At 46.0% G+C, this 13454-nt stretch overlaps 1 protein-coding gene across 6 annotated transcripts in view; it reads right to left on the bottom strand.

The window, feature by feature from the left end:
• The window catches only part of DLG5 (discs large MAGUK scaffold protein 5), a 305150-nt gene that overhangs the window by 140306 nt on the left and 151390 nt on the right, over positions 1-13454 (bottom strand). For all 6 annotated transcript variants that reach the window (XM_033940910.1, XM_033940911.1, XM_033940908.1 and 3 more), the window contains one exon: positions 1953-2088. In XM_033940910.1, the coding sequence (XP_033796801.1) occupies positions 1953-2088 (136 nt within the window). The remainder of the gene's footprint in view (positions 1-1952; positions 2089-13454) is intronic.

Below are 13454 nucleotides of genomic sequence, written 5' to 3'. Positions count from 1 at the left end.
GATACATGGGGAGGGGCCTTAGGCATCTGAGCCAATCAGGGCCTTAGGCTCCTCCATCTGTATTCCTTACTTTTGATGAATTCACCTGCCCCTACCCCATTTTTCCCAAAGACCTATCCCATAACAATAATGAGCCGTACTCACAGATCTGCCATAGAAACATAGAAATAGACGGCAGATAAGGGCCACGACCCATCTAGTCTGCCCACCCCAATGATCCTCCCCTACCTTTCTCTGTGAATAGATCCCACGTGTCTATCCCATTTGGCCTTAAAATCAGGCACGCTGCTGGCCTCAATAACCTGAAGTGGAAGACTATTCCAGCAATCAACCACCCTTTCAGTGAAAAAGAATTTCCTGGTGACCCGTGCAGTTTCCCGCCCCTGATTTTCCACGGATGCCCCCTTGTTGCCGCGGGACCCTTGAAAAAGAAGATATCTTCTTCCACCTCGATGCGGCCCTTGAGATACTTGAATGTCTCGATCATGTGATTAGAGGTAAAATTATAAAATTAATCAGGGATCAATGTTCAAGGCACTAGGCCTGATGGGCCGCCGCGAGAGCGGACCGCTGAGCAAGATGGACCTCTGGTCTGACTCAGCGGGGGCAACTTCTTATGTTCTTATGTCACCCCTCTCTCTGCGTTCCTCGAGTGAGTACAGCTGCAACTTATCCAGCCGTTCCTCGTACGGGAGATCCTTGAGTCCCGAGACCATCCGGGTGGCCATTCTCTGGACCGACTCCAGTCTCAGCACATCCTTATGGTAATACGGCCTCCAGAATTGCACACAGTATTCCAGGTGGGGCCTCACCATGGATCTATACAATGGCATAATGACTTCAGGCTTACGGCTGACGAAACTCCTGCTTATGCAACCTATGATTTGCCTTGCCTTGGATGAAGCTTGCTCCACTTGATTGGCAGTCTTCATGTTCTTACTGATGATCACCCCTAAGTCTCGTTCTGCTTCAGTTCTTGTTAGGATCTCGCCATTAAGGGTGTAAGCCTTGCATGTGCTGTGCCTACATCAGCTTCAAACTGCAGCTGCAAATGCAGAAAGGATTTCTGCCTCAGACAAACAAGGGTTGCTCTAGTGGCTTATCTCTTCAGGTTGCCTTTTATTCAGGTTCCAAAAACTTGAAACCCTTGACCCCTTAGGCTCCTAAACCATTCTTTGTGCAAGTGGACACAGCAGACTTCAGCCAAGCCTCCTGGCCAGTTGCAGGGTCAAAGCAGCATGCACTCAAGTGCCTGACTAAGCCCCCTAGCTCCCAAGTGTTAATGCAGGGTGGCCAGACAGGTGCTCTTTTTTAAAAAAAAAAGTGTGACCCTCCTAGCTACAGACCTCAACGTCTGGTCCTCAGGCAGAGCTGTCCCAGGACTACTGGGAATCTCTTAGCACAGGGAAGCCTCAAAAAATATTGATAAATTAACAACATAATATAACAGTAATATAAATTAAATAATATAATATAATATAATAATAACAATAATATAAATTAAATCCCAATTAAATATAATATGTATTTTTTTATATATATATATATATATATAAATAATATAAAATAAATTAAGCCCAATTAAAAAGAATATAAATTAAACCCCCAAAATAAAAAATCTACAGCAGAGCAAATGAAACTCACTTGCAGAAGTTAAGGCTGAGGAGAGGGGGCGCTGCCCAGAGAGACAAGTATGTTTATTTCTAACAAAGCATCACCACTAAGTCAACCTTTTACCATAGGTGCATCAAACTGGAGGGCTATAGACCAGCTAGGCTTTCAGGATATCTTCAATGACTATGCATGCAATATATTTACACATACTAAATATACAAAATGTATAACCACCACCAGCTGAACCCCACCCCCCAACCAAAATAAGACAGGCAAGAAGCCCTCTTTAAACTGACACTTCTCCAATTTGTAAGGAAGATAAAAAAACCTTTACTAACTTGCTGACAACCCCCTGCCATACAAGGAAGTTGTAAAGCCATCACTATGCCTTGGTGAACGTTTCGGTGAGTATCGTACCCAACCTTGAATTTCTGGAGAAGGGGGGTCATCACTGGATGGATTGTACTTCTGTACCTAAAAACATACAACACAATATGAGGTTTCAAAAACTCTTTCATTGATATATACCCCATAAAACATTTCAAGGCAGTGTGAGATAGTAAATATTAGAAGATTGGGTTTATACCTTAATCTTCTTTTTGTTAGTCCCTAAAGGATTCCATACACTAGGGGCCTCTTCTATCAAACTGCAATAGCAGTTTTTAGTGCAGGGAGCCGCGTTGAATGGCCCGCTCTGCTCCCGACGCTCATAGGAACTCAGTGAGCATCGAGAACAGCATGGGCCATTCAGCGCGGCTCCCCGTGCTAAAAGCAGCTATCGCAGTTTGATAGAAGAGGCTCTAGGTGTTCAATCCTAACCCACAGTCTGGGTATTGCAGAATTCACTTGTCTGAGCACATGCTGCACTCCCCCTAGTGAGAGAATCAGTAAATTACCTTAGTTTCATCCCAGCCAAGCACATACTTGCAAATCCAGGACAAGGGGGTTTGGGGGGGAGAATCCCATAAACATCAGAAATATATGAACTAGTTTGCTCTGCAAAATATCAACAAGTAATAAACAAGCACAAAGGCAGCTCAGAAAAACATTGAGGAACAATGTAGAACTAAACTGCTGTGTACAACGTATACCCCAAGAAAGGCCTTTGGTAGCGAGAATACAGAAAACTCCCCACAGAATGTGTCAGCTGGCTAGAAAATCTTCAAGCCTGTAAGGAGAGTAACCGAGGCAGAAAGGAGCAGGCTATATCAACCACTGAATGTACACAGAGGGAGCAGGTCGTATGGAATCCTCCAGGGACTAACAGAAAGAAGATTATCAAAGGTATAAACCTAATCTTCCATTCTGTTACGCCCCTTCCTGATTTCATATGCTAGGTGACATATCAAAACCACGGTAACTAGGGAGGGACAGAAGAGCCTGCCCTCAAAACCGAGGTCCCGAAAACGGCATCCGAACATGCTGCCACGTCTACTCAGTATGAAGCAAGGACCAAGTAGCCACCCTACAAATTTCATCAGGATGAATTGCATGAGATTCCACCCATGATACAGCCACACTTCTTATTGAATGCGCTTTAAGCGATATCAGTGGCTGCTTGCTACGGGCAATGTAAGTCATGGAAATGGCCACTTTAATCCATCGAGCGATCGAGGCTTGGACGCCGGCCTACCACAGTGAGGCACAGCAGTGGGAACAAAAAGGTGATCAGATAACCAGAACAAGTACTTTCCAAATAATGAAGCAAGATCCTCCTGACATCCAATATGCATAAGATCTAATCTTTGCATTCCGAATCTGTTGGGTAAAGGCAACCTAACCTCCTGGTTGACATGAAAAGCCAAGACCACTTTTGGCAAGAAGGAAGGTACAGTAAGGAGGGGAAAAAAACCCACGCCCGAAATACAGAGAAAGGGTTCCCTGCACGAAAGTGCCTGAAATTCCAAAATACACCGCGCTGAGACAATGGCAACCAGAAAACCAGTTTTGATCGTAAGGTCCAGAAGAGAAGCATCTTTCAGGAGTTCGAAAGGAGCCTCAGCAATGCTCTGCAAAATGATGTTAAGATTCCATGAAGGAAAATGAAGATGTAGACGAAGCGCCCCCCTCATGAACCTGGTCACATCTGGATGAGCAGTAAGCGAACTAGCTAGCCCCTATGTGCACTCAAAAACACAAAAGGCCTGCAACCTGAAACTTCAGGGAGGTCACTGCCAGACCTTTGTCTAAACCCTCCTGCAGGAAAACCAGAACCACCGAAATGGAAGCCTTCTCAGCCTCCACCTAATCTCTAGCACACTACTGTTGAAAAGCCTTCCAGGCCTTAGCATAAGAAGCCATTGTAGAGGGTTTCTTTGAGTGCAAAAGAGTCACGATAACTACCTCCAAGTCACCGCAATTCATTAAGTGCTGTGAGTTCTCCATGGGCACCAGACCTTGACTGAAAAGGTAACGATGAATAGGAAGCCAGAGCTTTTCATCTTGCTGAAGACATACAAGATCCACATACCACGGGTGGCAAGGCCAATCCAGAACTACCAGTATCACCACACTGGGATGCTTTGCTATCTGGAGGATGACTCAACTACCCAGATGCCATGGAGGGAACATATACAGGTGTTCATGAACCGGCCAGGGCTGCACCAAGGCCATCCAAGCCTATACTTCCGCATTGCTTCTGTTGACTGAAAAAATATCTGGCCTTTGAGTTTTCTGCTGAAACCATCGACCCCAGTGCTGAACAATCAGACTGAAAGCTTTCTGCGAGAGGGACCATTCTCCAGGGTCCAGAATATGTCTGCTTAGGAAATCTGCCTGAACGTTGTCGACACCGGCCACGTGAGCCACTGAGAGCAACAGAAGGTGAGCTCCACTCACCAGAACAGCATGCAAGCTTTTTGGCCCGTGAGTGCTTCTCGTGTCCCCTTGATGAATGCTACCGCCGTGGCATTTTCTGAGAAGACCCAAACCATTTTTCCTTCCAGAAGGGGCTGGAGAACAAGTAGCACCAGTCGAATCACTTGAAGCTCCAGATGATTGATTGACCAATGTTTCTGACAGTGAGTCCACTGTCCCTGAATGGACTGTTCCCCACAGTAAGCCCCCCAACCCAACAGGCTGGCATCCATCATGAGAGTCATTCATTCTGATATCCGAAGAAGCCTGCCCTGCCGGAAAGCCTCCCCCTGAAGCCAACAGCTCAGGCTGCTGCAAGCTGGCTCCGTCCAGGGTGTGGCACCTGAAGGGAATGATGCTACGGAGACCACCGAAAGAGAAGGGATTCCTGCATTGGGCGCATGTGAACTTGGGCCCAGAGAATCATCTCCAAAGAGGACACCATGGACCCTAGAACCTGAAGATATAGCCAGGCTGTGGAAGACAGGCAGTCTGGAAGAGCTCTGATCTTCAGTTGAAGTTTCTGTCTGCGTACCTTGGGAAGAAAAACCCAACCGTTCTTGGTATCGAAGAGAAGCCCCAGATATTTTAAAGTCTGAGAGGGTGTCAAATTGCCCTTCTTGAAGTTGACAGTCCACCCCAATGCCTGCAACTGAGATACCACCATTTCCACTGCACTCTCACACACCAAACGAGATGGAGCTCGAATCAACCAGTCATACAGGTAAGGATGAACCTGGATCCCCTGCCGGCATAGGAAAGCACAACTACCATCACCTTGGTGAATGTGCAAGGCACCACAGCAAGGCCGAAGGGTAGAGTGGTGAACTGGAAATATTGTTGCAGAACATGGAAATGCAGAAACCTGCAATGCTCCAGGTAGATTGAAATATGGAGGTAAGCGTCTGTGAGATCCAAGGACGCCAGAAACTCTCCTGGAGAGACAACTGCTATGACCGTGCGCACAGTCTCCATCTGGAATGGGGAACCCTCAAGAAGCTGATGACCGATTTTAAGTCCAGAACGAGCTTCCAGTCTTCCGAGTCTTTTTTTGGCACGATGAAGTAAAAGAAGTATCTGCCTAAGCCCAATTCTTGCTCTGGAATGGGTTCTATCACTGCGATGTCCAGCAGATGTTGCATGGTAGTGTGGACCTGGACCTCTTTTTCCGGCTGACCCACCTGGGAATCCAGAAAGAGCTCTGGAGGCAGGCCCCTCCCGATTGATGTCCAGCACCCACTGATTTGATGACACCCAAGTCCACTCCTGATAAAACTGAGACAGGCAACCCCCAATCTGAGGCAGCTCCAACTGACTTCTGGTGTCACTGGGTCTTCTTAAGAGCAGCCACTACTCAGGAGTTAGAGGCCTGAGGCCACCTGTAATTGGAATTGTTGTATCTAGGGTTATAGCTCTGGGAATTTCTCTAAGAGGAAGACCCTGAAGAGCCCTGACGAAACCTATGGGAGGAACAAAAATTACTACGATAACCACCCACAGGCCGAGATCTAGACACAGGGAAAGACTTAGGATGGTGTTCAGCCACAATGGTTATAAGGTCATCCAGGCCTTTACCAAATAGAAGCTGGCCCTTGAAGGAAAGTTTACTCAGAGTAGCCTTAGAGGAGGCGTCTCCTGCCCAATTACGGATCCAAAGAGTTTGATGCATAAACACAGAATAAGTTGAGACTTTGCCAAGAACTTTAATGAGATCATAAAGGGCGTCTGCTACATAATCCATCCCATCCATGTTCAGCGGCAGATAAGAAGAAAGGTCCGCAGAGGGCGCACCGCGTAATCTGGAATGACAGGCACATGTAAAGGAAGTGACAGCCACCACCTTCAGCCCCAAAGTTGCCAGATCAAAAATCTTTTACAACATAATGTCCATTCTATGATCCTGAGAATCCCTAAACATTACACCCCCCTCACTAGGGAGGGCTGTACACCTGATGACCTACGACACAGCATTATCCACTTAGGCTGTTCTAAAACCTGCAGAAATTCAGGCGCCAGTGGATAAAACTTCAGCATAGCTTTAGAAGATCGTAAAAAGCCTTCTGGAGAGTCCAACTGTGCTTGAAGCAACCCAAGAAGCTGTGGATGAGCCAGAAAAAAAATCAGACAGCTCCTTGGATCGAGCACTGAAGTGGAAGGAAGAGGATCCAGCTTAAGCTTTTTGAGAACATCAGCAATGAGAAAAGAAACAGAAAGAGCCAGTGAACCGTAGGATCATCCCCCAGATTCAGACTTGCAGGGCGACCGAGGTGACTAATCCTGGCAATGGTATCAGTCTGATCTAAAACAGAAACAGTATCAGATCGCAGAGGCATCACATCTGATTGGAAACTAATGCAATCAAGGTCCACCATAGCCGGACACAAGGGCTCCTGAACAGGAAGCTGCACACAGGTGTAACAGGCATAGACTGCACCACCATGTCCACCTGCTGCACCGAACAAGCTGAGTCCATAGAAAAATCCTTCCAGAGAAGCCGAATATATTCTGGTGAAAAGTCACAGCCCGCATCAATGACAGGGAGCTGTTGAGACACATGCACTCCACATGAGTCCCTAGACTCAGAACGCCAACGTTTTGTGCCAGAAGCCAGAAGGATCACTAGACGAAATTCTTTCCTGAAGACACGGACCCAGGTCGGTTCTCCAGCATGTGAGACCTTGTAGGAGGCCAAATTCAAAGTTCCTGCCCCCTCTTCCTGCTATGGTACATAGTACATGGACACTGATTTGGCGCCAATCTGGTGCATCACTGCACAAATTCAATATATTAGAGGCTGGGGAGAAGAGAGTTGCGCGGGGACAGAAATCCCACCCACCCCACCCGTCCCCACCAGGATCCTCTCCATCCCCACCCAACTACGTCAGGATCCTCTCCGATCCCAACCATCCCCGCAAGGAATTACCTTCATCCCCGCCCGTCCCCATAAAAATCAGCAATTACTTCTGACAGGATCATCAATTCCAGTTTCTTTTGTGTTTGCGCTGCTGTTTTCCTTGTGGAATCTCTTTGGTGGAACCCTTTTTTTGATTTCTGTTCAGGTAATTAACTTATAAACCCCTCTTTTACTAAGGCTGACGTGTCTATTATATTATATGGATGAACCCTGCTTCCAAAGCCTTCCATCCCCGTGGGAGTCCCGTTGGCTAGAGGGGGGTCCCCATGGGAGTCCCATGGGCCAGAGGGGGATCCCCGTGGGAGTCCCGTGGGTTAGGGGGGTTCCTGTGGGACCCCGATCACCGTTCCTGTGCAGACCTCTACTGGGGAGTCCATCCCAAATGATTTTTTATCAAATCGAGGGTTTTTTGAGGCAGAAAAGAAGTTAGAAAAAAGATCGATTTTAAAATCCAAGATGGCCATCGTCATGAATTTGCGCCAAAAATAGCAAAAAACAAATTTCCAAAAATAAAAAAATAGCAATTTGGGGTCTTGGGAGGTGGGGGACCTAAACCCTTCTCACAGAAACTGTGAAAAACAGATTTTAAATCACGTTTTAAGCCACCCCGAAGTTCCCATAGGAAATAATGGAAACATAGAAACATGATGGCAGATAAAGACCAAATGACCCATCTAGTCTGCCCATCCACAGCAACCATTATCTTTTTTTCTCTCCGAGAGATCCCACTTGCCTATCCCAGGCCCTCTTGAATTCAGACACTAAACTAAACCTTAGGTTTGTATATTGCACCATCTCCATAGTCATGGAGCTCAGCACGGTTTACAGGAATTGGGATGAGAAAGGAACTCCAAGGAAAGGATAGAGGACTAGGATAACAGAGGATGAGGGAGTGTTACATTTTTGAGAAAAGCCAGGTTTTCAGATGTTTACGGAAAAGTTGGAGAGAGCTCAGTTTCCGAAGAGGGGAGGTAAGGTTGTTCCAGAGCTCGGTGAATCTGAAGGGGAGGGAAGTCCCCAGCTTTCCTGGATGGGAAATGACTTTTAGTGAGGGGAAGGATAGTTTTGATTTTTGGGTTAGGCAGACACAGTCTCTGTTTCCACCACCTCTTCCAGGAGACTGTTCCATGCATCTACCACCCTTTCCGTAAAAAAGTATTTCCTCAGATTACTTCAGAGGCTATCACCTCTTAACTTCATCCTATGCCCTCTCATTGCAGAGTTTCCTTTCAAATGAAAGAGACTCGACTCATGCACATTTATATTATGTAGGTATTTAAAGACTCTTATCATATCTCTCCTCTCCTGACTTTCCTCCAAAGTATACAGATTGAGATCTTTAAGTCTGGCCCATATGCCTTATCACAAAGACCACACACCATTTTAGTAGCCTTCCTCTGGACTGACTCCATCTTTTTTATATCTTTTTGAAGGTGCGGCCTCCAGAATTGTATACAATATTCTAAATGAGGTCTCACCAGAGTCTTATACAAAGGCATCAATACCTCCTTTTTCCTACTAGCCAGATAAAAAGGAGGTATTGCTGGCCCTCCCCCAATCCTGAGATTGGGACAAAGATACTTGGGCCATTCCATCACCTGAGCCCTCCCCTTCCCCTTCCAGGTTTGTATGTTGCAGCAAAAAGCATTGTGTAGCAACCGGACAAACTCTGGAGAGAAGTGCTGCGTGCCTGCTCGCAATTCCTCACCGCTCCCGCCAAAGAAGATGGGCGGAGCTCACTCACTGCCGCAGCCCACTCTCGGGAGGGCGCCGTCTCCGTGGTGTAAGCCATTCCTGATGGCATGTGGCACTTACCTCGCTTAACCACTTCTGCCACCATTCCCAGCACAACTACTGTTCATTCTCCTCTGGAAATCAAAATGCAAACACCACCGGAAAAACCAGAGTTGGGCTCCTTTTTTTTATGGGAAAGAAGCCCTCAAAGAATGAAGCTCCTCAGGTATTCAGGTTCTTCAGGTGGGGAGGGGACCTGGGAATTTAAGTCCACAGAGCACTTTACTTATACATCTATTACAAACACTTAACTAGTTTTTATATAAGGAACTGAGCAAATGCTCATATAACATGGGGACAGAACAGCCAGCACATCGTGGGGTCTTCCCCCTGGTTCAGGGCGACTGCCGCTTCTTGACCGCCACTCTCAAACAAAGAACCATCTCTGCCAGAGAAATTTCATCCTGGGATAACAGTGGCATGGAATAGGACTTTCCATCCTCCCAGTCTTTGTCAGACTGAGCCTGCTGGTCCAAGTCTGTGTCCTCGTCTGGCCAGCTAATCTAATCTAGCATTTCTGAGTTGCACTATACCTGAGGCAACTTACAGTATAAGGAATTTCTGAATATTTGTGTTACCTCGTAGCTGTTTGATGAGGGGAGAGTTAGGAATGGAGTAAGAGGTAAGGGAGAATAGAGGGTCTATGACTGTAGCTCCCCTACTCCACTGCCTATGGTGTGCTGCCAACAGCAGTTCAGGCATTCCACATGAGGCTCACAAAATCTGGGGTGAAGCCTTGTACTGGGGGTCTCGAAGACCCTGGCATGGACCCCCTGCCTGCCCCCCACCCCACCTCCCACAGCTACCCTTGAACAGTGCACCTTCAGAGGGCTCTGGAAAGGGTCTCTTCTCCTGGGAATGCGCCTCCTACAGATTGCTAGCCCTGGAGGACTCAAAGGAGGTTAAACCCAAGGCTCCTACCCCTCCTACACATGCTCTGCTACATGCAGGACATAGACGCTCCTTGGCCAGCCATCCAGCACAAATCTGCCATTATCTAAGGGTAGGAAGGCCTGAGGGGTTCATCCCTGTCTATTTTAAGCAAAATCAAGGGGATCTGAGGCAGATGGAGGCTTTAGAAAAAAAAATTGTTTAAAATCCAAGATGGCTGCCACCAGCAGACTTGCACCAAAAGCGGCCCGTGGAGACTTCCCTAAAGGACAGAAATTGCAGGGAAAGTGGTTTTAGATAAGGGGAACCTAGGTTCTGGGTGTAGAAACCTTCAAGTTTGACTTCTGAAGACCCCACTGATTTTCTCTATAGGCTATAATAGCCTTACTCACTGTGCCATGTGGTGCTTGCCTGCTTCAGCATAGGAATTCAGGTGGAACAAATGGAAAATAAATCTGTTTCACAGATTTGCTGGTCGAACCTGGTCTTCAGGCTGCCTGTCGGATCAAGGTCGGACTGAGCCTCAACTCCCGGAAAACCTCATTACAAAGGGAGAGAGTTCCACACAGCTAGCCCGCTATTAATCCAGGCCGAGCCGAGAAGGAGTCAAACAGCCTCCGCTCAAACTCCTGAATAAATCAGGGATGTGAACAGCTACGCAGGGGACAGACCCTGAGCTTCAAAAAATAGAAAAGTAGGCTGGCTAGCTAGGTGTCTCCGAGGACTGATCCTGCTAGCAGCACACACACTTCAGGAACACGAGCCTATGTCTTCCCCCAGGCAGAGGTCCTAACAAGTGGGAACCTCTTGGTACTGAGACTCTAATTAAACACTTAGAAAAATACCCAAATATAATAAAACTGAAGAGCAGCTCCCTGGTAGAGTTGAAAAGATGATTTTCTGTATCTGCTGATGGCTAGAAAGAATCAAATTCTTCTACATAATAATAATTTAATAATAATAATTTTATTTTTTATATACCGCCATACCCAGCGAGTTCTAGGCGGTTTACATCAATTCAAAAGGATCTACGTTATCCAGCAGATTTACAAACAAATAAAATAAAGCAGTTCAGTAACAAGTAAAAACTGAAATTGACCGAGGATGGGGGAGGTTGTTGAAGACGTGGAAGAGAGGAGCTGAAAAAGGGGGGGTGAATGCAGGGGGGGGAGAGGAAAATGTGAGCGGGTGGGTCCGTTAGAGGTCTTGTTTGCTGAAAAGGTAAGTTTTGAGAGATTTTCTGAAGTCGAAGTAGGAGGGAGCCTTGAGGATCATTTGGGCCAGCCATGTGTTGAGCTTGGCTGCTTGGTAGGCGAAGGTTTTGTCTATGAATCTTTTGTAGTGGCAGCGTTTTAGTGAGGGGAAGGCGAATAGTTGAGTTCTACGGGATTTCTTGTTTATGTGATAGAGGTTAAAGTGGGGGTTGATGTAGCTTGGAGTAGCACCATTAACCGATTTGTAGCAGAAGCATGCAAACTTGAAAAGGACTCTTGAATTGAATGGCAGCCAGTGTAGTTGGTGGTAGAAGGGGGTGACATGTTCCCATTTCTTTAGGCCGAAGATGAGACGCACGGCGGTGTTTTGGATTAATTTTAATCTCCTGGTGGTTTTCTTCGTGGCGTTTAGGTAAATGATGTTGCAGTAGTCAAGAGTGCTGGAAGATTGAACCAGTAGGCGGAAAGCGGAGTCGTCAAAGTATTTTTTTATTGTGCGTAGTTTCCATAGTACGGAGAAGCTTTTCTTGACCATGTGTTCAGTGTGGTTTTCTAAGGATAAATTTTTGTCCAGAGTGACTCCCAGAATTTTTAGGGTGGGTTCAATAGGGAAAGTAATTCCTTTCAATTGAATAGAGTTGTTTTTGATTTTGTCATTGGGGGTGGCTAGGAAGAATTTTGTTTTGTCGGGATTGAGTTTCAGTCTGAACGAGAGCATCCAAAGTTCGATCTGGTTAAGAATATTTGTGATGTGGTTAAGTAGTTCTTTTGAGAAATTGGTTAGAGGGATGGCAATTGTGATATCATCTGCATATATAAAGAATTTGAGGTTGAGGTTGTGTAGGAGGTTACCTAGGGAGGCTAGGTAGATATTAAACAGGGTGGGTGACAGGGGGGAGCCCTGAGGAACCCCACAGGTGTTGTCCCAGCTGTATGAGAAGGCATTGTTTTTGCAAACCTTGTAGGATCTATTTCTTAGGAATCCCTGGAACCAGTTGAGGACCTGATCAGAGATGCCGATGTGTGCCAGGCATTCTAGGAGAATGGTGTGATCTACCAGGTCAAAGGCACTACTGAGGTCCAGTTGTATTATCAGGGCACTTGTGCCCTGGCTGAAGAGCGTGTGGAGGTGGTCAAGAAGGGAGGCTATGATGGTTTCGGTGCTGTGATCTGCGCGGAAACCTGATTGACTGTCACTTAGTATGCTGAATTTTTCAAGATATGCTGCAAGTTCCGCCTTTACCAACCCTTCTGCTATTTTGGTGAATAAGGGAATGCTTGCGATCGGTCTTTAGTTGGATGGGGAATCCGGTGGTTCTTTCGCATTTTTTATGTATCTGTCTTGATTTGTATTTAGAAGGTGTTTTAATTTGTTTTAAAATCTTATGTATGTAACAGTTTTGTATACCGTTTTGATCAAAAATGGTATAGAAATTTTTTTAATAGCAATTTGCGGGTTCAGATGCAAAACTATATGGTTCAGGACCACTAGTCACATTGCATTAGAATCTACATTAATCAAACTATTTTGTGCACACTACTGATTAAAAAAAGACCATATACACTATGCGTCAACTGCGACTCACAAGATCATACTTCCACCCACACCATTTTGCTTTGATTGTTCAGATGATGGTCCTACCTCAACTGGACTATTGCAACTCCGCCTACCTTGGCATCAATACTACTCTTATCCACAAACTGCAACTCATCCAGAACACAGCCGTTAGATTAATCTACAAATTAAAGAAATATGATTCAATCACAACCTTCATCAGGCAACTACATTGGCTCCCAATATCATCCCGAATAATTTTCAAATCATCATGTATCCTATACCATCATATATTCTATACCAGATTCCTAACGGAAACTCAGCAGCCCCTCTCTTCCAACTATTCTCTACTGTTTGGTCGACATCAAAAAGAATCCTTAACAGAATCCAACTAAACCTGCCATCCACAAAATCCCTCCACTACAAGTGAATTTGCTAACTCTATGCCAGGGGTGTCCAATGTCGGTCCTCGAGGGCTGCAATCCAGTCGGGTTTTCAGGATTTCCCCAATGAATATGCATGAGAGCTATTAGCATACAATGAAAGCAGTGCATGCAAATAGATCTCATGAAAATTCATTGGGGAAATCTTGAAAACCCGACTGGACTGCGGCCCT

This window comes from Geotrypetes seraphini, chromosome 4 (assembly GCF_902459505.1).
Source record: "Geotrypetes seraphini chromosome 4, aGeoSer1.1, whole genome shotgun sequence".
Lineage (NCBI taxonomy): Eukaryota > Metazoa > Chordata > Amphibia > Gymnophiona > Dermophiidae > Geotrypetes > Geotrypetes seraphini.
Note: the sequence above shows the minus strand (reverse complement) of the source record. Positions and strands in the feature narration are given on the sequence as shown.